At 42.8% G+C, this 22830-nt stretch overlaps 2 protein-coding genes across 2 annotated transcripts; both read right to left on the reverse strand.

Moving 5' to 3' along the window:
• Positions 1-2900: 2900 nt before the first annotated feature.
• Positions 2901-16885, reverse strand: pggt1b (protein geranylgeranyltransferase type I, beta subunit). The gene is made up of 9 exons (XM_076731655.1): positions 16727-16885; positions 16042-16160; positions 14291-14355; positions 13674-13825; positions 13335-13467; positions 11938-11983; positions 9861-10045; positions 8913-9021; positions 2901-6529 (listed from the first exon to the last, which is right to left on the reverse strand). The coding sequence occupies exons 1-9, from the start codon at positions 16852-16854 to the stop codon at positions 6363-6365; spliced, it is 1104 nt and encodes a 367-aa protein (XP_076587770.1). The 5' UTR covers positions 16855-16885; the 3' UTR covers positions 2901-6362.
• Positions 16886-17125: 240 nt separating this feature from the next.
• Positions 17126-22145, reverse strand: ccdc112 (coiled-coil domain containing 112). The gene is made up of 14 exons (XM_076729899.1): positions 22082-22145; positions 21413-21531; positions 21213-21334; positions 20863-20952; positions 20509-20584; positions 20210-20336; positions 19908-20024; positions 19549-19686; positions 18735-18847; positions 18482-18608; positions 18165-18332; positions 17750-17848; positions 17474-17592; positions 17126-17338 (listed from the first exon to the last, which is right to left on the reverse strand). The coding sequence occupies exons 1-14, from the start codon at positions 22124-22126 to the stop codon at positions 17308-17310; spliced, it is 1491 nt and encodes a 496-aa protein (XP_076586014.1). The 5' UTR covers positions 22127-22145; the 3' UTR covers positions 17126-17307.
• Between the last annotated feature and the right edge of the window lie 685 nt (positions 22146-22830).

The following is a 22830-nucleotide window of genomic DNA, read 5'->3' on the forward strand; positions in this document are numbered from 1 at the left end:
GTACCATCTCCCTCCTTCTCTCGCTACATCATCCCTCAGCGGCGATGTCTCGACCCACAGAGCTCTTTGTTTTCTCCTGATCTGTCATTTATCAACCTGTTTTTATGCACCAATCACTAGAAATAATCATAGTAATCTCAGTCGGCAGATTAAAGGGGCGAGGGTGGGGGTCTTAAATCTGTTAGTGCTGCAGTCGGTCAACTTGGGCATTTACGCATGGCTGGCGGCGCGCTCATGTGTGCATGCCGCTTAAAATGGACTGATTTCTGCTCATTGCGACCCAAATATGAGACTGCATCTCCTTGATCTCCTTGTGGTTCGTTTTCTGTTGTTGAGGGCGACTGTGGAGGAACAAGCCCCACTGCCTCACGTGTGTGACAGCCTCAAATAGGGACCTGTTTCACGCATGAGCCGGAATTTGAGGCGACTGACCGGGAGAGGCCGGATTAAGTTCGTGTTTATAATTTTTCTGGCAATGCCACTTGTTCCGCGTCACCAGATGGCCTCATGGCTTCATGCAGACATATTCCACCCCATTGAGCACGTGGAGGGGGGACAAACGGGCAGACCGCCCTGACGGAGCAAACGATGCATGACAAAACTAATAACTCATGGACTAACTGACCACCGTTTCCAGAAAAGCACTGAGATAATCCGTGTTTACCAGAGGAGAGCAGCATGGTTTCATTATTGGAAAAGCTGTCATGGTGAGATTGAATCTGAAAAAGAAATAAAACAGGATAAAATTCAACAAACTACCACTTTTCTAATAAGGTACTATAAGTTGTGATTAATGGCTTTACTTTATAGATCAGTAAGCCATCATTAAGAATAACTTGGGTTGCCAGTTGGGAACAACACTATGAGTGCTACCATGCCCGCAATGCCAATGCTAACATCCTGAAGTTCACTATCTTTATAAAGTGTGTTTGCATGCTTGCATTTGGCGATCAGCACATAACACAAAGTACAGCCAAGACCGATGAGGATGAAGCGACTGGGTCATAAACCAAGCACTGGACAAATCTGAAGTTTGACCCAGTGGTGCTCTAGATGAAAAGTTAAGGGATTACAAAGGTTACGATTCAGCCCGACAGGAACATGAGTCCTGGCACCAAATTTCATGGGAATTCACCCAATGGTTGTGGAGAAATTTCACTCCAAAAACAAATGTGATTCTCTTGGAGATACAGCAGGGAAAGTTAAGGGATCACAGATGTCACTGTGATTTGCCATCTGGGAACCATGAATGCACCACATTTTATTAACAATTAACTATCAGCAGCTTATAAAAACAACAACCACTATCAAATGACCTATTAACCATTCTTAAAGGCACCAGTACCAACCCATAAACTCTGTATAGAGAGGTCTCATTATCAAGCGAAGCCTCTACAGTATCCAGCCCTTCACCACCATTTCAATAGACTCTTGGGACGAAGACGAGCGAAGTACTCATGTGTAATATTTGTGGAGATGACACTTGACTGCCATATAAAAAGCCACATAACTGAGCCACGTTGCCCCCGCTTCACTGAATAATCAATAGAACGCATTGATTAGTGTGTTTTACTAAGCAGAGTTGATTCAAGTCAAATAACTACAGAAGCAGCTGTTGCGTAAGCACATGGAAGTCCACCCAAGGGTCTGCAGATCATTAAGAATGAGTCATTCCTTCACATGACGCAAAGCACCAAACACACTGTTTGTATACTTGTGCAGCAACAGCTCCGTTCAACAAACATCAAGTCCTCCTGGGTTTGCTTAGCCTGACAGATGATCTTGGTTGAACAGACAGCAGGAAACCAGATTCTAACTTTACTGTTTACTTCTCTTCCACTCAGCCTCTCCAGCTTGCTGTCAATATAGGGTTACACGTCTCATAGGGAAGTCTGGTGCTGCACAGGTATAAGTTGACTGTCGAACAGGGGACCAAAACCACACCCAAACTACAGCTGCAGCTGGCTGTCAAGGCAGCGTCTCCAGGCGATTTTAATCTGGGCTGGGCTCTACTCACAGGGGAAGAAAAGACATTTCAAACCTCATTTTCCTCTTTTGCTTTCTACACTTGCAAATTCAGAAAATGTATGATCAAGTGATGTTTAAATTTTTAATATCCTCTGCATCCAGAATGGGTATCTAAGTGCAGCTAAGCCACATTTGTCTGGATCATATTACCCAATCAGTGCCAACAGTGAAGTCTGTGACTGTGCTATGCAGCTCCCAGGTGGAACTGTGTGTGTGTGTTTGCATGTGTGCTCTGTATCCAGTGCAAGTCCCCTTCCCCTGAGGCTTTTGACTGCGCCTTAGTCACTGACCTAGCAAAGAACAGAAAAAAAAAAACAAAAACCCATCATCTGACTGTTTACTCTAAAGCACAAGTCATCCACGTTGCAGACAAATTAAAGGCAAATTAAGAGAAATGCTGACAAGTTGTGATCTTTGAAGTTAAAAATAGAGCAGCAGGAGTTTTGAGTCACGCAGCCACACAGTCTATCATGAAAAGAAATAAGGACTTGGTCTTTTATACAGAAACTCAGCTGGAGGTAATCATACAACACCCAAATGAGTGACTTCCTTTTTCCTAAAGGAGAAACAGGACTGTGGCTTCGGCTACTTACGTCTTGGATGGTTACAGAAAAGGTAAACCTGAAAGACATGAAGACACAATGCATTTAATTTGTGTTTAATGTGGATTCTCATTGCCGGGCGATAAATCCTAATGTTTTTGGTGATGACCTTTCCTGGTAGGGCCACATTAGGACACACTGCATTTAAAACAAGATTCAGTGGAAAAGCAGTTTTAACTTTACTCAAGATATCACAAACTAATAGGTTCGTTAACAGGAAACCTTCTGCCGCTCCTGAGGGGATAACACACTGAAACCAGAACAACCGTAAAAGTTAGGATGTGTTTTTATTCGCCATAAATACAGAATGCACCGCCAAGCTAGAATCAACATGACTGTCCTCAACTTCAAAGCTCAAGTACTATAATACATCGCATAACATCTGCATATCCAGTTCCTCTGTCTGACCCTCTGATGTCGCTGTAAACATTTTTCATCTTGAGCACTTGCACAATAGAAGTCACATATTTATAGACATTTACATATTTATCTACACTCAATATTTCTACAAAGCATAGAAAAAATAAATTCCATTACATTTATTGTTACATTATTTATTATTACATTATGTATACAGTATTAGTTGATGATAGAGCAAGGGTTCGCGACCATTTGTGGCATTTTGGCTGCATCTCATTGAGACTTTCACAGTCCTTTCACATCTCTGGACCGTCCCAACACTGTCTTCACTGCAGCCGTGTTAAAAGAGCAAAGCCACGGTCCCCTGTTTTCATGCTGCGGGACTGAGAGCATCGACTGCAGCGTGAAGGAGCGGGAAAAAAAAAAAAGGGAGATGCGATATGATAACTGCGGAGATGCAGCCTTCATCTGCACTAAGTGACAGATCCATCCATCCAATCTTTCAAGCTAGTAAGCATTTATAGGTTCTCTCAATGAACTCTTCCCTGCGTCGGGAAATCTAGAATCGATCAGACAGGAAGGGACAAAGCCAGATTCAGGTAAAAATGACCTCTACCAGCTGATGTCTGATTGGATAAGTGAACTCTACAAAGACAGGAGGAGGAAAAAATGTTTACAGAGTAGGTGTTACACTTCCCGGATGTTGACACAGAGGACACACCTTTCCTCCTCCCCCTCCAGAGAACACTTCTGTTTGGTGCCTTTCTTGATAGAAACAGCCAAGTTAAGCCCGACGCTGTACGTTTAGGGAACATTCAGAGAGCGGTGACCCAGAACAATGCTAGGTGAGGCACATTTCAGCGTCAAGATTGAGCGCGTAGTCTTGCTATACGACTTGGCCTATATAGCCTAAGGACAGAACCCAGCCGCTGGGAGTTGTGTAAGCAGTAAAAGTCACTTCAGAGGATGCGTGGAGGACATGGTCGTTTCTTTCTGTGCATTTTTCACTCAGGATGACTCAGATTTACTTCATAACTAAGTAAGAAAAAAAAGACATACACCAGAAATACTACATAATGACCTTTTCAGAAGCTAATTCTGTCGACCTTGTATTATCACATGATTTGCGTGTCTGAGGCTCAATTCAGCAGCTGCAATGAAAGTCCTATGTGAACTTTCCCAATGGTGAAATTATTAAAAAAGAAATGGCAGAAGTCGGCAAAATCAGAAAGAACTGTGGCAAAGCCTATTGTCTTAGGCAAACAGTAAGAGAAAACATGTGTATAAATATAAATGTAGGATGCACTTGGCCAAAAAAGAGATTGTTTTTGCACCAAAACAAGGCTATGTAACAGTGGGGGTTTGGTTGGGGTTCAGAGAGGAGATTCCAGCCTCTGACAGTTTATGTTTAATAATGGATGGGTCAAATTATTTATTTATTCACCTCTCCGCCCCCCTTCTCTCCTTTCCTCCGTCTGCCTGCTCTGTTTTTTTAAGTCAGAAAACGGGGGCAACCTGGCGGGAAGGGAGACGAGGCCAGGTACGGCTTCATTTTAGGTGGAAACCACAGAGGCCATATTATTTTTAGATCCAGTCAGAGCTGATTCTACACACAGCAGACTCCCGCAGGTAACGTGTTGCAGGCAGGCCACTGTGTTTCTGACCTGCTGCGATATTTTCTCCTCGTCACTCGGGGAGCAGGTGTCTGCTGTCACAGCGATCTTATAATGAAAGGGTGTGGCTTTGGTGGGGGGGGGTTGCTTGCTGGGAATCAGAGCATTGACGTGATGAGAAGGCAAGAACAGCCCAAGAAGTGCACGCTGGATCACACTTATTTGGCTAAACCGACTCTTGCCGGCACATTCTGCTCATGTGCATTGTTCTCTGTTTTTGCCCTGCATCCTTTCTGCTCTGAAAATAACAAGTCAAATTCCCAGTGAGGCTCAAAGGAATACATTTCCTCAAGTTATGATACCACTGTCTCATCTTTTTTTCTATTGATTTCAGGCTGGCCGCTGCCTTGCAGGGAATATGGAAGCTGGTGAAGGAGGAGAGGTTGGATCGGCTCGGGGTTTAAGAGTCAGGGGACGTGCTGATAAAACTGACAGCCTTGCAGGAAAAGAAGGGATTTTCCTCCTCTTACCGAATTCCCCAAAGAGGCCCAATCTATTTTTCTGTTACCCTCAAGAAAAATGAGAACACCAAATTATATTTTCTGTGATCTGAAATGACGACGCCTGTGGCTGAACTCATTTTTTAATCTTCTTTCTAGGATAGATAAGTCATAGATTTGGCCCTTAGGGTGGTTGTTAGCTCTTAGCTGTCTTTTCCATGGATTCCAGCCCAGCAGTTTGATTATCAATTAAAATCTCTGAACAAAGCCTGCAGGGGTGAAACTGAAGGAGAGTTCACATCCCAGGCTGGTATCACCTTTGGGACTGGAGCGCTTGAGGCTTTAAAGAGGTGAGGATGGAGATGTTAGGAGGGGAGAGAGGCAAAAAAAAAAAAAAAGTACAGGGAGGATAGTGACCTTTTTTGTCTGAAAATGTAGGAATATTAATCTAAAGGAAACAGAGAGATTTGTCTCAACAGTTTCCCAATTTCCCCTCAAAAATCACCACAGGGCTCGTACTGGTTGGTGAGCAACAATGAAGAACTTATTTGTTCTATTTCGAAATATATGGATATTATTCAGCGATAGCAAACACGTAGCTAGGTGATTCACATAAAATTAGTCCAGCAAACTCAAAGACCTTCAGCGGCCGAAGCCACCAGTTACTCCAGAACCATTTAAAGACACAGTTTAGACGTCCCCTCCTCGGGGTCCCGTCTCAGATTTCGAATAACGTTTACTTGGAGGATGCCTCTTACGTCCACGTGAAGTGAGTCAGTAGTGTTCATCCTTGGCTAGAAGGTTTACAGCAGATTGTGTTGTTTGTTGACTATGATGTTGAGGCTAAGGAGCAGGAAGCCTCCGAAACATCATTATCTAAAAAGTTTGTAAAATTGAGGCATTGAGGAAGTTGTTCAAGTCTCTGAAGACTGAAAATTGACGGTCTGGCACATAATTTTACTCCCACAAACCACAATGCACATTGTTATTTACTACAGTCTACGAATAAAAAGGCAGCAAAAAAAGTGTGGCATATATTGCTTAACAGAAAAGTCACTTTAGATGGACTTAAAATGAGCTCCCCAAAGTTACCAGTGTGTAACTGGAGCCTTAAAAAAAACCTTCCTGATTCCTGAAATGAGGAGGCCTCTCAGATGAGGAGCCAAACGTCTTCAAGACACACAGCAGAAGTCCAGCAGCCTCTGACTGACTACTGTTACTGAACCTGTTCAGAGACAGAGCCGTGGATCATCCTGCTGTCAGTGCTGTCGGCCGCAGCTGCCAGTGTTGACCCTCCATGTCTGCTGCAGCTGCTGGAGGTGTTGAAAGGCTCTCTGGGTGATGTTAAGAGCTGGGTGGACCTTCCTCAGACTGGGTTCTCCGATCAGAGACAGACCACACAGCCCTAAGTAGGCATGGAGAGGGTCTGGTGGACAGGAAACGGAGAGAAAAGGGTAGAGGGCAAGAGAAGGGGAGGATCGCGAGGAATGAAAGAGTGAAAAGAAAAGGGGGAAACAAGGTCAGAGATGATTAACATGCATCACAGCAGAAGCACCTGTGTGTGATGGGTCTGCAGACCTGATCAGAGATAAGACGATGATGGCGTTTGTCACCTCTCTCCATTACTGAATCAATACAACAATAACCTAATTTCACATACAAAAAAAACATGCATAGTTTTGTCGTACCGCTCCTTTAAGATGATATAAATAATGCACATATGTTGACCCCCTGACCTTTTCGTCCCCTGGGACCGGAGTAAAAGCTGCACAGGCCAGTAAATGGAGCAGTAATTGAATTATAATGAAATGACAGATCATTGGACACAGACATCAGAATCAATCAAAGCACCATTAGCTGCATGACTCAGGATTCGTAAGGACTCAGATTCAAGGTTATACAGACAACATGTCTGGACTAGCCCGAGGTTTGAGGTGAGATCTGATTTAGAAAATATTTTTTCAAGTCAGACTTCTATCGTAAATTGTGATATATGGCAGTTGTATACAAAATGACACACGAAACAATCAAATTTATATATTGGACTCCGGCTAGGTAAGAATAATTAATCTGAACAACAGAATTTTCTGGAACGTTAACAAGGTAAGACCAAAACGTCATTCCACTGATGGTCGTTTAATGATAATATTGAATTATCACCCAGCAGAACTGCAGAGTAGCGACCATTTATCTTTGGATTTTGATGAGAGTAACTTAAAACACATGCAGAACTCAACCTTGGATTAACTGAGGCAATCACTCTAGGCCCGTGGAAGATAAACAGTAATGGACTCGTGTGCCCTCTTGTGGCCATCAGATCCGCTGGCATTGAGCTCATTGATGCGTTGGATTTTTCCAAACTGTGTTGAAACCAAGCCGTCAGTAAAACCTGCAAAACCTGATTTTTTTTGCGCTTAATAACACATCCAGCAGTTAGAGAGCAACATTATCATTAAGTTGGAATGTGTTTCTGTCCACCTGGTGAAAGTCGAATAATCACTATGTGTTACCTCCGGTTTTGGTCTCTACCAACTCCTAAAGTAAATATCTGGGTCACGAGAGCTCCTCAGATACAGATCCATGTTGTTTTGGCTGTTCCGTCCAATTCCACCAAGCAAAGAGCTCCATGCTGTGCTGTTCAGTGGGCAGAGATTGCCTCAACAAAAACTGCTTGTCAAGATAAAGGAGCAAGTTGTGCCATTACACAGCTGTTAATCACACTGTTTCATCTGAGAATGGATTTTCACCACAGAAACCTTTCAAACTAATTTATACACGACTCTTTGTCACAGCAACAGCTAACTCCCATGATATTTGGATCTGTGGGTCATCACTTGATTGTTTATTCAGGCATTTTATAGCAATGAAGCAGGCAGTAAAAGGAGCTGCAGATCTGTTTCTTGGGTTCATGACAACAGATGCTTCTATTGAGACGCAATTCAATCAATTTAGGCTGAAAGTTTAACCACCTGCTTTTGTTCTGTGTTATTCTGACCTTCTTATCTTCCTGGACCAGTTCCTGGACATCAGTAGCTGTGCATGACAGCACTATTCACGTACATGCGACTCCAATGCTATCTGTTCCCGTACTGCAAAGAGTCCCTTTATGTCCTAAAACTCACTTTTGTTCAGTAATATTTGCAAAGCTTTGTCAGTACAGCATCTGTTTTGCTGCATTGTTTCTTCCAACATGTCTTCCCTGCCTTGTTCCTGTAATGTGAGGAGCTCGATCTCCCGTGTCCTCGGGCTACCGACGAACAATCGCCTCATCAATTACGCATTACAAGGGCGAGCAAGAGCACACCATTGAAGTTTAGGGTTACGAGAGCTTTTCCATTGATCTCAGTTGAAAACTGCCAACCACAACTCCACCCTGACCTCTCTGCACCTGTGGAGGGTAGAAACTGTTCGGGAACTTAAACTGCTCAGTTTCACCGCTGTTTTGTCCTTGAGATCTTTGAAGCGACTGAAAAATCAATTGTGACAATATATTGTCCCGAAACCTCGACTTGTTCTGTTGTTCTGTTGTTTCCACTGCACAGACATAAATCATGCCATTAAACTGCACTCCTGTGGCCTGTGCAGCAGTATAAAGGTACACAGGACTTGTGTCACTCTTACCTTGAGAGAAATCCCCTGACGGATACAACAAACAGCAACACAGACACAAGAGCCATATAAACAACCACGGCAGTATTCTGTAACTGGCTTTCCGGTCGTCTCTTTTTATTTGCACTCTGTCTGATGACTGAGAGCCTCTAGTGCACGATGTGCCTGTAAAAGCCACCTCTGTAAGTCAACTCATTTACCAGGGTGGCTGTCCGGCCATTTGGCGAATCCCCCCACCAACCGATCCTGCGTGGACAAGATGAAGCTCCTGTTCTTGTCAAAATTCGTATACTGGAACACGCCTAACAGCTGGGACGGGAGAGAAGGTGAGGGAAGAGGGTGAGGGGGAAGGGAGGGGTGATGAGGGAGAAGTTTTATTATGACATTTGGGAGCAAACATAAAAATGAAACATATATATTTAAAATAAATCAGACTTGCTCACTATTTTCAAATAGTTCTTTTTACAGTTTAACATCAATTTCCAGTTTCAAAGATGCTGAGCATGTTGTGTTTCTACGGTGAGATGTTGCTCATACTATTGCTTTCAATTTCACAAAGGTGGGTGACGGCAATCAATGAATAAACACTTGATATCCTCTTTCTATACAGACACGAGTGGAGAGAATATCAAGCCTCAATGTTTGCCACACTGCACTTTTGCCATATACAAATATTTTGTATGAGTATGCACATTTGTCCCTCTGGCACAGTTTTGACCCAGTAATTCACACTTTTCCTGCATTGTATTTGGCTATGTGTGTGTGTGTGTGTGTGTGTGTGTGTGTGTGTGTGTGTGTGTGTGTGTGTGTGTCCCTGGCCTAGCAGTTTGCAGTTTAACTCACAGTTTTCTGCACCATGTGTGGATGTATGTACCTCTGGCATAGTTCTGACCCACATGCTGAAAGGTTTGCACACAGTTTTTTTGGGGTTGTGTGTGCATGTGGGTTTGGGGGATTAGACCAGTTGTTTACACAGTGTGAGCATACACAGTGCTATTTAACACATGCCGATAATCTTTTCAAAACTCATCTCTCACCCATGTGAAAATGCGGCAAAAGTGCAGGAGGCAAAATACTTAGATGCACTAAACATGTTAATGCAAGCAGGAGTGTATGTGTGAATATGTGTCTGTTACACCAGTCTGTACCTCGAGCGTAGCGCCCACCCAAAAGGAGTAGCATGTGTCTACAGGTTTGTTGGGGCGCCCGTGGAAGCCGGTCTGCTGCCTCATGATACACCAGCGTCGGATCCTGTCCAGCTCCCGCTGACTCAGCGCCTCCTCCAGTCGACCCATCAGACACAGAGAGGCGATGGCGCAGTACGTCCAGCCACCTGGACCCGCAGGTGCACGACACACATGCAGTGGGTATGGGCAATTTGTAACACAAATGAATCTAATTAAATGAGAGTACTGATTTCTGACAATGCCTTTAAATTGAAAAGCGGTTCCAGTGGTTCACCCCGACATGTTTTCATGACTGACGAGATGACTACAGGGCACTGCAGTAAAAACAGAGGGTGTGTCTGCGTGTGGGCCCTTTCACTGCCAAATATTTGATTAGCATGCTGTTACTCTCACTTTGCACCTTTTCTTGGAAGTTATCACAACGTGGAGCGACCGTATGTTTCGTGTGAATATACAGAAATGCGTGCTAGTGGGGAAAATGGCAGAATTTGAATACTTTCCTGCACAATAATTGCAGACTTCTGAGTGGAATAAAGATGCTTTAGACAGGGACTGAATGCAAAGTGTCTTTACAGCCACAATCATACAAACATGAGTGTGCTCGTCCATTGACGGCAGGCTGTAATCAGTACAGCCACAAGCAGCAGCGGCTATGTATCACCTTCTACAACCCAACTGTCAACTGTTTTCATTGTCACGGTGCATTTAAATCATCCCTAAACATTCCCACTCGCCCTGGCTGCTTATCTGTGCCTGTGTGTGTTCATGTGTGAGGGAGAGAAACAAAGACAAGGTGGGATGAAGTGTGTGGGTCAGGGGTGTAAATCTGCCAACGCGTTTCACTCGCCTCCAATCAACCATGTCTAGCTCAAGATCAGAGGGGATAAAATATAAATCTGGATCAAACAGCAGCGGGAAATCCAAAACCCCTTACTCCAACAGAGGGTTAGGTGACAGGTATATGCTTTATGACAATTAAAATGTATTTTAAATAAAAAAGCACTAAAAAGCAGCTTTCTGGCCCCTTTTTCTGTGAAGATAAACATTTTTCACAACTGAAAATAACTATTTTTCCTCATGGGCCACAGCACGTCATCCATGCAAACCAACAACTGGGAATTTTTAAGTGCATTGAATCGACAAAGACGCACTCTGTCTTCAGAAAACAAGAGCACACAGCTTAAAGAAGCAGAAAATGCTTGAAATACAGACGTGAGATAAAAGCAAAAGACTGAATACATACACACAGAGAAATTGAATTTCTTTCCCTGGCACACAGCATCTGTGACACCGTGTTGAACTACACAGTGGCTCAAACACAATTATCTACAAAAACACTGTAAGAGTCTCTGCGCACTGTGTGGGAGGTCTCGGTGCTGAACACACACACACTTCAGGGGTGGATGGGTAATGGGCATCCACTGTATATCTCTAGCGATGTGTAATCAGCCCCCAGACAAAGAGTTGGCTGGCTTGCAGAGGAGAGCAGAGTCTCAGTGAAGCCTGTAATCATAGAAGTTTATCGCAAGGAAGGAAATTACCAAGACGCACAGGGATCTGTCCCTTCAAGCAGTTCACAGTCTGTCACGGAGTCAACAGAAACGATACCTTTATGTCAAAAATGTGACTATGGATACGTTCCAAGCACTGCTTAAAATATGTGTGTGTGTGTGTGTGTGTGTGTGTGTGTGTGTGTGTAGGAGGAAGGCTTTTGTGTCGCAATAATAAGGTTTAATTTGAGTGGGGGAGGGATTAATGAGGACAATGTATCTACAGAGATTTTATTGGCTAATCCTTTAAACCAGTTTCTCCCATCAGCCACTTTCATGCCCTCTACTACGCCACCGCCAACGCACCCACAAACGTTCTGATCTCATGTGAAGCTTCTAACTTGAAATTCAAAGTCAGATTCATGAAGCAGAGTTTTAAATCTGGGCTGCCAGGTGTGTACAGTCTGACCTACCAGACCACTTAATGTGCGTTCAGCTTTCGATTTCTGATATCAAAGCACAAACGGTCAGAAGATGATGGTACTCACCGTGAGACTCTCGCCCGGCTCCCTGGCCAAAGCCATTGTCGTATGACTGCAGGGTACAAAGACAAAGCAATTGAATTAGCACGCAATATTTCATCTGGCAAGAAAGGCTAATAAAAGAGATTAGTGTGAGAAGAGGCTGAGCTGCAGACATTTATTCACACTGAACCTATCTTTACAAATATATAAACACATTCAAAATAACAAAAATCAAACTCACTTTTTATTTGCCATCGTTTAGTTAAACTTCCCATTATTGCTCTCTCTCATTCTATGATCTTTTTGTTTAGGCTTCAGTCATACAGTCGTACTTATGCAAGAAGTGGTGATGGTCCCAGATGGGTTTTTTCATTTCAGTCTACACCAGTTTTTTCCTGTGACAAACTTCGAAGCAACTTTATAAAAAAAAAAAACAAAACTGCCTATTATAAGCAGCACACACGAGTTCAAAAACAGACGGCTGTCACTTGGGAAAAACTGACGAGGTTGAGTCCTCGTCTGCTTGTGTGTCTGGACTGATCAGATCATAACAATAAGATTGCTAAATGGATACCTGCCGCCACCCAAATGTCAGCGTAACGTCAGCGCAGCTGGTAAACTTGTCTGCCGTTCCAAGGCTTTTCCGCACAAAACCACCTATCATCTGGTGGTTTCTGTATACTTAGATGCACCAACAACTAACTTGCATTGCCAAAGACATTTTCGGAATCCACCCACCAGCATGCGGCCAGTGGAACACGTATACTTTTCAGACATGATTCACAGTTATCTGTTAACTAATTGACAGAGTTCTGCCTCTGTCGTGTGTGTGTGTCTGTGTGCGACAGACGGCCATACACACCCGGGGCGCAATAAAGAAATTATGTCATGAAACAAAATGAGCTAAAGTTTAAAGATGAATGGGACTGTCTCCCTGCTGTGGGGGACTTGACATGACAAGCGTGAAGACAATACCTCACACGGACTGCTTTGATGTGTCTACTGTGAGCCACATCTGATGGAAAACACAAACACTGAGGCTAAAGTAAGGGTTCAGCTAAACATCAGGCAACAATCGGACAAAAATATCACTCAAGTGCCACATCAGAAACTCGGAACATGTCATTTCTCTCCGAGTGGGGTGGAAAAACCTCTGCTGCAGCTTTAAGACCACGATGCACTGCTCAAACCCCTCCTCCCAGTTATTATAAATGAAATATTTCTGGGCAGCGTGCCACTGCTGAAGGTGGGTGGCCTATTCTGCCCATTCAAGTGGAGGAGCCCTGCTATGAATGGTGCAGAAACAGGGGTTGTACCATTAGAGGGCAGTCCTGTCGGCCTGGAATCCAGGTCTCATTTATCCATTCATTAATGCAGCAAGAACTTAAACCCTACATTTCTACACTTTAACATCTACTCACCAAACTTCCTCTGATGTACTCTATGGCCTTTTGGATGTCCATGCCTGACCAGTCGTCCAGCATGTAACAGATACTGGCTGCACAGTAGATGAACCGTATATCATTTTCACTTCCTTCTGGCACTGCGTAGAAACTGAAAGCAGGAAGGCACAGAGACACAGAAGGCCACAAAAACAAGAGAGTTACACAAACAGTTCAAAATCAGCTAAATGTCCACATTTAGAATTTGAGAGTTAACGTCAGTCCACGTTTAGACTGCTAGTGTTCACATGACCTCAGGTGGATGTGAGTCAGAGTCGGAGTGCCAGTGCAAATTTGTGCGTGTGAGTGTGTACGGACCTGCCGTCCTCCAGCTGCAGCGCTCTGAGACCAGCGAGACAGGCCTGTTTGTTCACCCGGCTCAGGTCGTCCCCCAGTATTAGCAGCGAGCACAGCCCAGTATAGGTCATAGCTACATGGCCACTGTCGTATGGATGGAGCACACCTGGACCCTGGTGAAAATATCAAAATGAGATGTTATTCATGCAACACAGCAGACAGACAGGAAACAAGAGATTACAGCAGTTATTAAAACCAACATCTGGAGGAAAAAAAGCGGTTTAAAAGCAATAACAGGAGCAGACAGATCAAGTATTTAGCCATCTACAGACAGCTAAAATAGATCTTTTGGGGCAAAATGACTCTGGTTGGCTTTGCTGTTACATCTAAAAACTACGTCTCCATGGGGACAGAGAAGCAATACCAAATGTGAGAAAAACATGTATTACAATGACTGCTGGGATCATGCTAATAAAACTGGGAATGGCCCAGACCCCCTGATGTGAGAGAACACATTGGAATAATATGATTAAAATGGCTTAAAAAAATCTAAATATTTTGAGAGGGATTAATGCTGATGAAAAAAATAAACATGGCATCAGGTCTGAAAGCAGTGCTGGGGTAAAGAGGGGCAGTACCTTAGTGCTGTAAGGAATTCCAATATGTGACGATCCTCGAAACCCACAACGACTTAGGTTAGATTCTGGAAGGGAATAACAGGCGGATGTAGTAAATATTCAGCATTGTGTGATGGTTAACTTCAGGAGAAACTGGAACAGACAGCACACTCTCACAAACTAGGTCTCATTCTTTGGTATTGACCTTCAGCAAGGTTCTGCAAAGATGCTCAACTAGCTAAAAATAACAAGTGTGCTGCTGCCATCTACAGGCCACAGTAAAAACATTACATACAGCAGGACCCAGTGAACAGAATGGCATCATACTGCAAAGACAACCAGTACATAATATGTTTACGTGTGTCAAAAGTCATGTGATCTGACTGACACGACTGTCAGGCTTATCATACATTGATCATGATGCACTAAACGATAGGACGTCTTATGCTCACTTAGAGTTTTGTAAAATTTGTATTCAGTCAATCCAGAGAAGCTCTACAATATTCATGTATTTTCAGTATGCTAATGTGGTAAACAAAACTGTCTGCTAACCAGCTTTTGATCTGAAAATGGCATCTACAACATCATCAGGGACAGGTGGCTTCTGGCGTTGATGCAGACACACATTTTACATATATTAATTCAACATACACAGACTAATTAATTCAACACACCTGCACTCGGTTAGAAAGACAAGACACACCCATCAACAACTGTTAAAAGTCTCAAAAGCTTCAAACATAAAATGTATTTCCATACTGATGATACATTAGGAAATTTTTAAGTGCCTCCCAAGCTGTATTTTCACACCTAATGACAAGAAACCAAGCAGACACCAAACATATGGCGGCAGCAAACAAGAGACCAATCAAGCACGGCTATCCCGACGTGATTTCTGTTGATGTCTTGAATAATTAACTAACTGGGCATCTAAACAGATGGCACAGAGTGGCTTGTTAGGGACAGAAAAAACAAGTCATTAAATATTGAGAGTCCAACTTTCCCTGATGAACAGAGGTACAGTTGGAACAGGTTAGGTGAGGAGGACACCTGGAGGCTGGTATCTGTCTCACAGTCCAAACAGAATGAAACTATTTCGCACACACTTTGAAGCCTGACAGCTCGGAAGTTGTCCCAAGCCCTCTAGCTGACCTCCCTTCACTAGCATGAACAGAACAATTTACCTCAAATATTTCAGATAAGTGTTTGAGTTTGTGACGTTTCCACATGAAACTCCTAAAAGTTGTCCATGTTTTTCGTGATCATTCACACATCACCATCCCCTGTTCAACTCCCTGGCTTGGAAATGAGAAACCCTGGATGTCTGAGTGTCTGCACCAAATGTGCCCATTACAGCAATAAAGAGCATTAGTCTGCCCCTGCTAAGATGGCCTCTGTACCACAAGTCTCTATCCCTCAAAGTATTTTCTTAAAGACTGCTTCTTTCCTGTCTTTCTCAATGGCTGACATGCTGACAAAGATGAAACATTGATGACTTTCTTTGATGCAGCTCCCAGAAAGCTCTGACAGCAGGGAAACTGGACTGATCTGTGCTCATGCAGGCAATGCCAGCATCATTTGCTCATTAAGGTACTCAAGAAGTGAACCCCTGTGTGTCAGAGGTGAATACGCTTCATTCAGCTTAATCCTGATGTATTTATTTTCTTTGAGAAAAACCTTTTGATCTGCCTTTGTTATGTCAATCTTGTTCTCATTTTTATATAATTTACTGTTTAGGATACGAGACTTGACTTTGGAGATATGAGACTTACGATCATCAGTGGGCAGAACCTGTAGTGAGTAGATCCACTCAATCAATACATTTCTATCAATCACATCCAAAGCGTCCAGCACGTCGAGCCCAGACAGGGCAAAGAAGATGATAGTTAACCTGGAAAGAAGGCAGAGAACACTCTTATTTCTTTAAGCCACTTCATGCTGGTGTGCATAAAGATACACGTATATAAGCTACGTTGTAGGAACGAATGCATTGTCAGAGCTCCGCAATGTAAACTGTGGCAGTGAACACATGAGTGACTGGGTGATAAACTCCAACTCAAAATAGTATTTTTTTAAGAAATGAGTCCGATTAGCCGATATTTTGGATCTCCATCCATCTGGCGAGATAATTAAGTTGACAAAGGAAGAAACTGACCAACTTTACAGTGCATTCCGCATGAAGTTCACTTTCAAATGAATCTTATTCCTGTAATATAAACTATTAAAAATGACTACTAAGTGTCACGGGTCGCCGTGCCGCAATGTACTGCGTTTCCTGTTTGACTACATGTCAGTCTGTCATAACTTCACAACCCTAACTGACATTTGCAAGGACGCTAAGCTAAGTAGCACTAGCCTCCATTCAAAACGGCTGAAGCCGAGCTAGCTTGGATGCTAGTCAAGTTCCTCAACAGAGCATATAAATTAGAGCGACAGTTTTTATTCCAGTTAACGTACCTGGTTGTTTCCAGCGAGGCGTATCTCTCAGGCAGCACCTGAAGTGTTCTCTGGAAGAATCGTACATGTCGATCTCTTAAAAAGTCTATTTGCTCAAATTCTTCAAACTGGCTCTCCTCTTCCGCCATCTTCGCATCCGCACCTATGAGGAATCTTTTCCGGTACGGTTGCTTTTCACAATAAAAGCCCACACAGCAGCGCAACGTACAGAGAGAGTTGATCTCTTGTAAAAACGTAGCTCGTACACACTGTATAGACTCCTCTCCTTGGAAATGACTTTTTGGAAATGTCTGGATATTCCACAGTAAATATTGTTTGAAAGCTGGGACCCAATAACACTGACTGTTAACAGTCCAACATTGTATCAGAGCAAAAATAAATCACCAGAGACAAGAAGCTGTGATATTTATACAAAACTGTAGCATGCTTTTATTGAAAATAACAAGTTTGTAAAATGTGAAATAATTTAATTCATAGATTGTACAAAACATCAAACAGCAGCACACAGTAGATTCAAATAAAGGCACAATCTGGTTGAGGTACCATTTGAGTATTGTTCAGTTTTCTTCCACTGCTGCTCATCACAGGCCTTGTCTCCAAGTAGGAACAGCTCTGCAACAGAACAACAGCGATTTCAGTGATTCAACAAGCAACAAGCAATCACACATTATTACCCAAAACATTTCTTCATAGAAACAGAACCTATTGACAGTTTAAAAAAAAAAAATAATAATTGTGCAGTCAGACCTGTGAAACATCTGTGTTACGAGCCCTCCTCCTGAAGGTCCAATGTGTTTCATTCGTTCCTCCCATCCCTTAGTGGGACGAGTAAGTCTGGAGAAGTCTCTGCTGATTTGACTGTCCACCTGAATTAAGAACAAATAAACATTAACCTTTTTTCCTGAATCCGTGACCTTGTTTCTTAAAGATTTTCAGACTTTGTGATTAAAGCAGTTTTCTTTTGTTAATGATTCTGAGAGGTCTTGAGATATTTGACTGACTTATTCACTGTCCAACCCTGACCTTCTCTTTCAACTTAGCAGCGATCTTCCTCTGTCTATCCTCTTCCTCTTTTTCCCTCAGCTGTTTCTCATGAAGCTTTGCCTCCACCTTGTGAAGATCCTGCAGAAAGACAGACACAAGCTTGGTATTTTCCGTAGTATGTTGACTTCTGTTGCGTCTGGCATCAGTCCACTTCAGACAGATTTCCATGCGTCCTGATCCATGTCGGGCCAATCACGACTGTTAACCATGTTTGGGAGGGAGAATTGGTCTGGTGATGCCAGGGTAGACATTTACAGTATCTACTAACATCAGCTTGTGTTATGATTCCAGCATCTGAAAAGGTAAAACCTCACATCCCTGACACACATCACATCCTCACATGACAAAAAAACGTGCTGGTCTTGTGTTTCTTGCTGATCTCTATGAATCGCACCCTTTCATTAAAGCGTTTGATGCCCTTTGCTGCTTCCTTTCTCCTCTTCTCCATCTCCCTCTCTTCCTCCTCTCTCCTCTTCCTCTCCTCTTCCTCCTCCTCCTCTCTCCTAAGTCGTAGCTGCTCCTCAATGGTAAGCTTCACTTCCACCTGGCGGCGACGCTCTTCCTAATAGACAGAAATCATTTTGATTGGTAAAGGTTTGCTCCAAGTGGGCACCGATTTTCATGCTAAATAAATCAGACAGTACTCATGAACACAGATAAGTACATAGTACAGCTGAATGACCTTTAGCACAAACACATGCGCAAAAGCACCTTTGCCTGTCTTCTCCTTTGTATCTCCTCAGCCAGTCTCTGCTCCTCTTCCTGCTCCTTGTTTCTTCTCTTCTCTTCCCTCCACTCCTCAAGTCGCCGTGCCGCCTCCCTCTTCTCCTCCTCAGTCCTGAAACAGAACAGGACAGAACACACTAAAACAAACATGACACCGGTGCATGTGGCTGCTTTAGTTATGGAATCAGTGTCTCCACCTCGTCTTTCTGTTTTTAAATCGATTCTATTTCTAACTCACCTGTGTTGGCGGGCCTGGCTCTTGGCCTTCTTCTCCCTTCTTTCTGCCTCCTCCTGACTCTGTATCCTAGTCTGGCGTTCCTGATGCTTCTTGGCTTTCCAACGCTGAATAGCCTGCGTATGGTAAGCAGTAACAATAGAAACTCCACAAATATATATAAGACAGTACCACAGCCTCCAGAAAAGTTTTTTTCTGATTTCCTGGCTGTGCCATGCTTATACAGAATAAAGATCGAATAAAGACTCTTCAAATATTCAAGTGAAAAAGCAAATGTGTCCTCCACCCACGATGAGGCAGGTGTTCTCTGAGCCAATCAAAGGCAAGATGCAACAGGCCTTAGTCAAAACTGCAGTGATGGTGAACAGTTTATGGTTATTAGTTCTCCCTTCTGACTCAAGGTGGGATGATAAGTAAAATCCCTTCCAGGCTGTGGAATTTGGTTTTCGGTGAAAATCAGCAGACTGTGAGCCTTCCACAGTAAAACAGAATTTTTTTGTTAGATATGCATTTAATTAGAACAAATTAGTCCTAACAACTGAATTTTAAAGATGTTAAAATTACATCCAAGATACATACATATACACATAAATGACTAAAATCTGTTTGTTGTTTGAATTCTTCTGACAAAAATTGATTCAATTCACTTGTGATGTCAGGAAGCCTTAGCGTAGTGAAGGCTGTTGCTTTCTCTTCCTCTTCATTTTCACATGCCACTTCTCATGAGCTTGTGAGGACTGCAGTGTTTACCACGTACCTATCCAAAAGAGATTAGCTTTCCTGCTGAGCTCATACACGTTTTGTCACAGCTCCCTACCTCTCTCTTTCTGTCCTGCAGGTAGATCAGCTCCTGATGCCAGTCCTCGTGTTGCTCTATCTCCTCCAGTGTTTTACTGGGCAGGTATAGTTTGGCCTCTTTCCTGTAAGCAGGTTGCCCACCGTGCTTTGTCCAGACCTATAAATCAAACAGATGAAAGTAAGTCAGACAGGAATCCTACAGCAGTCAGCATTTGGTTTGGCATCTGCTGATGTTGCCTGAAGCAAAACATTGACAACTGTCTGCTTAAGGAGTGGTGTTCAGTGCCTGTGTGCAATGATCTGCAAGTGGAAGGTGTGAAAGATGTTTCCATTGCAGCACAAGTTAGTACAAGAGACCAAATCACAGTAATGTCTTACTTTAAGAAAGGCTTGGTGGTCATATTCATCCCAGCCACCATAGAGGCCTCCTGTCTTTTGCAGGAAAGCTTCCACTGCTCTGACCTCTGCAGGGAAGTCTCGGTCCAGGGGTTTGGTCTTATGGAAAAGAGAAAGCTATGAATGAAGTGCTGCATGGCTGACAAATTATACACTTGTACCCTTTCAGCAACACGTCATATTAAGGTACACATACTCACCATTAAATAGTTGCTTAAATTCAATTCAGTTAATGATGGACAACAGATAGAATACAGAGAGTAGGAAGACAAGGGAAGACAGACCTTTACAGCAGGAGCTGTGGGCAGTTTTGGATCTGATTTGACAGCAAGGCTCCAGTTTTCAATCTTCTTCTCGTAAGCTGTGATCTCCTGTCTGCATGTCCTCTCCTCCTTCAAAAGTTCCTCAAAGCTGAGAGGAGCAGGGAAATGCAGAGCCAGCTGTTCATAACACTTTCGTTACAGCACATGTATTCATAGTCAGTTTGAAGCGAACACTGATGAGTAGCTGTTACTTGTCTTTCTAATTTTTACAATATTGTGCTTTCCGTGTAGCAAGTGAAATTCAGTCTACATCCCGTTACCATGACCGCTGTTCCTCCTTTAGGCCGTTAATTGAGATTTCCACCTCTGACATTATTTCCTTTAGTCTTTCAATCACTGAAAACCAGAGTAGAAATGCAGAAACATTCTTAACAATCTGGCCCAAAATCTTATCTTATTTTCATTTGTACACTTGTGATATTACAATCATAATGCTTTTATTAAGTAGTGCATGTTTTACATTGATACAGCAGAATGGCACAGATATTGATATTAATGGTGACAAAAAACGTACTGAATGTCTCAGAAAATGGCTGAATGAACGATAGAATAAAATTGCATGATTGTTTTAAAGGTATTGTGAAGAAACACAGCAATATAGATACAAAACTTACACTCAGGAGTTGGCTTCACATCTATTAGCTGTCTCTGAAATTTCCTCACACCATTATGAATCTTCACTAGCTGCTTCTGAAGATTCATCCCTACAGAAAAAAATGCAAAGAACAGTTTGAATAGCAATTTTCAAGTGTTGAGGGTGGATGTTCTCTTTGACACCGGTTTACTGCTATGGTGCCACTTTCAGGAAGTACTCAGGGAACATCACAGACAAAGAATCTGGATATAAGTATTCACAGTATTTTACATCTCATTACAATAATACTACGTCAGATGCCCTGACACACTACTACATTAACATTTCTAGGGGAAATGTTAAAACACTGTAATGTAAAGAAAAACCCACTCTCAGCGTTTCTTTCTTCCTCCAGCACTTTGTCGTACTCTTCCAGATCTCCAGACACATCTGTCCAGCCGTTCCTTCTGCACTGAACACTCAGCGTCCTCTCTTTCTCCAACTTTTCAATCCTAAGGAGAAAAGTTAAAAATAGGGACTAATTAAAAGAATTAGAATTAAATAAGAAATTACAACGACTTGTTACTTACTGCCTCCTGTTCTTCTCGGCTTCTTTGAGAAACTGTGCAGCTTTCTGTCCGGCCAGCCTGTGATCGACATTGTCTGGGGATGACGTGCAGGACTGCTGGCCACTGGAGTCTCCCTCCCCCTGCTCAAATTCATGCAGTGAAGGCACAACACAAAAGCTAATCATAGTGTAATTATATAACAACAATCACAGATACAAATGTAATCCATTTTTTGATTCTGAACGTCCGCAACGTCGCGTCCGATAATAGAAAACTACGTTCTTCGTCAATCTAGAACCACTGCACTATATGTTACCAAGGAACTCCAACGGCATCCATTTTCGGACAGATAGTACCAACGGAAGTAGTCAGTCCTTTTGCAAAATGCCACGCAGACACTCCAACATAGTTATTATAATCAATAACAAGCGTACATCGGATTGGCTACAGTGTTTCTGTGGCCGGATTTTGTAAAATAAAACCATAAAGTTGGAAACCGGTTTCCGTCTCCTAAAACCTAGCTACGTTAGCTAGTATTCATTAGCTAGCTAATCAGTCGATCAACTGTGCTCCATACCTGCTGCTATCCCTAAAAAATATTAAACATTTGAGACGATTAAAATGTTCTCGACAGCCACACAGTATATGTTAATTTTAGAACAAAGGCAGAAAACATCTCTGTAATGTTACCGAGCAATGTTTAGTCGCGCATGCAGCGGTTGCTAGGGTAGCCATGTTTAAGTGAGTCTGTAAATAAACTAAACTTTATTTAAAAACTAAACACTCTTGTCAGCCGCTCCTGTAGTTTGTGATTCATACCAGCAGAGGGCGCTGCTAAACGTTAATCGTCTGCATGAGCCTGAAAGACTGGACTAGACTGGAACATATTGGATCTAATTAGGTGGTTGGTTGTAAAAATACTGGAATCAGCCTTTAAAATACCCTCCGTGTGCAAGTTTTTAATTGATGAACGTTATCTCCCCCAGGTTGTAAAACTGTTCTTGAAGGGAACATTAAATTTGATTTCTGCAGCCCTAAGTGCACCCTGCTACAACTCGATGGTTAGAGTTACCTTTACACTCACTCTCAGATAACTGCCCAAGGCCTTGGTTATTTCTGTAACAGCCTTTTTATAATGGCCAACAGCTATAATTATTACAAGAGCTGGCCAAGTGACAGTCTGGGAGAAAAGAGGAGAGAGAAAGACAGAGTGAGAGGGCGTATAAATAGAAACCTGAATCCATTATTGAGTACAGATATTGGGGATGGTCTTTCCCTTGGGTGCAGAGGCAGAGTTGTCATCGCAACATAAATAGCAACTGCTCTCCTTAATGAAGAGTGTTACAATTTCCTGACTCCATCATCAGCCAAGGGACTCGCTTAATTTGATAAATGAGACAATCAGATGAACTTTCCACTGGTTGGCATAATAAATCAGA

The sequence above is a fragment of the Chaetodon auriga genome, chromosome 5 (assembly GCF_051107435.1).
Source record: "Chaetodon auriga isolate fChaAug3 chromosome 5, fChaAug3.hap1, whole genome shotgun sequence".
In the NCBI taxonomy this organism is placed as follows: Eukaryota; Metazoa; Chordata; class Actinopteri; order Chaetodontiformes; family Chaetodontidae; genus Chaetodon; species Chaetodon auriga.

What these genes read in the sequence shown, in the direction of transcription:
- pggt1b (XM_076731655.1), bottom strand. Translation starts at nt 16,854, where the DNA reads ATGGCGGAAGAGGAGAGCCAGTTTGAAGAATTTGAGCAAATAGACTTT. An exon ending in GGTTCTGCCCACTGATGATC is followed by an intron (nt 14,356 to 16,041) that starts GTAAGTCTCATA and finishes ATTCCCTTCCAG; the next exon opens with AATCTAACCTAAGTCGTTGT. An exon ending in GGGTGGGCGCTACGCTCGAG is followed by an intron (nt 9,022 to 9,860) that starts GTACAGACTGGT and finishes CTCCCGTCCCAG; the next exon opens with CTGTTAGGCGTGTTCCAGTA.
- ccdc112 (XM_076729899.1), bottom strand. Translation starts at nt 22,126, where the DNA reads ATGGCTACCCTAGCAACCGCTGCATGCGCGACTAAACATTGCTCG. An exon ending in GCGCGACTAAACATTGCTCG is followed by an intron (nt 21,532 to 22,081) that starts GTAACATTACAG and finishes GAATTTGAGCAG; the next exon opens with GGGGAGGGAGACTCCAGTGG. An exon ending in CTGCTAAGTTGAAAGAGAAG is followed by an intron (nt 17,593 to 17,749) that starts GTCAGGGTTGGA and finishes TTCTTAATTCAG; the next exon opens with GTGGACAGTCAAATCAGCAG.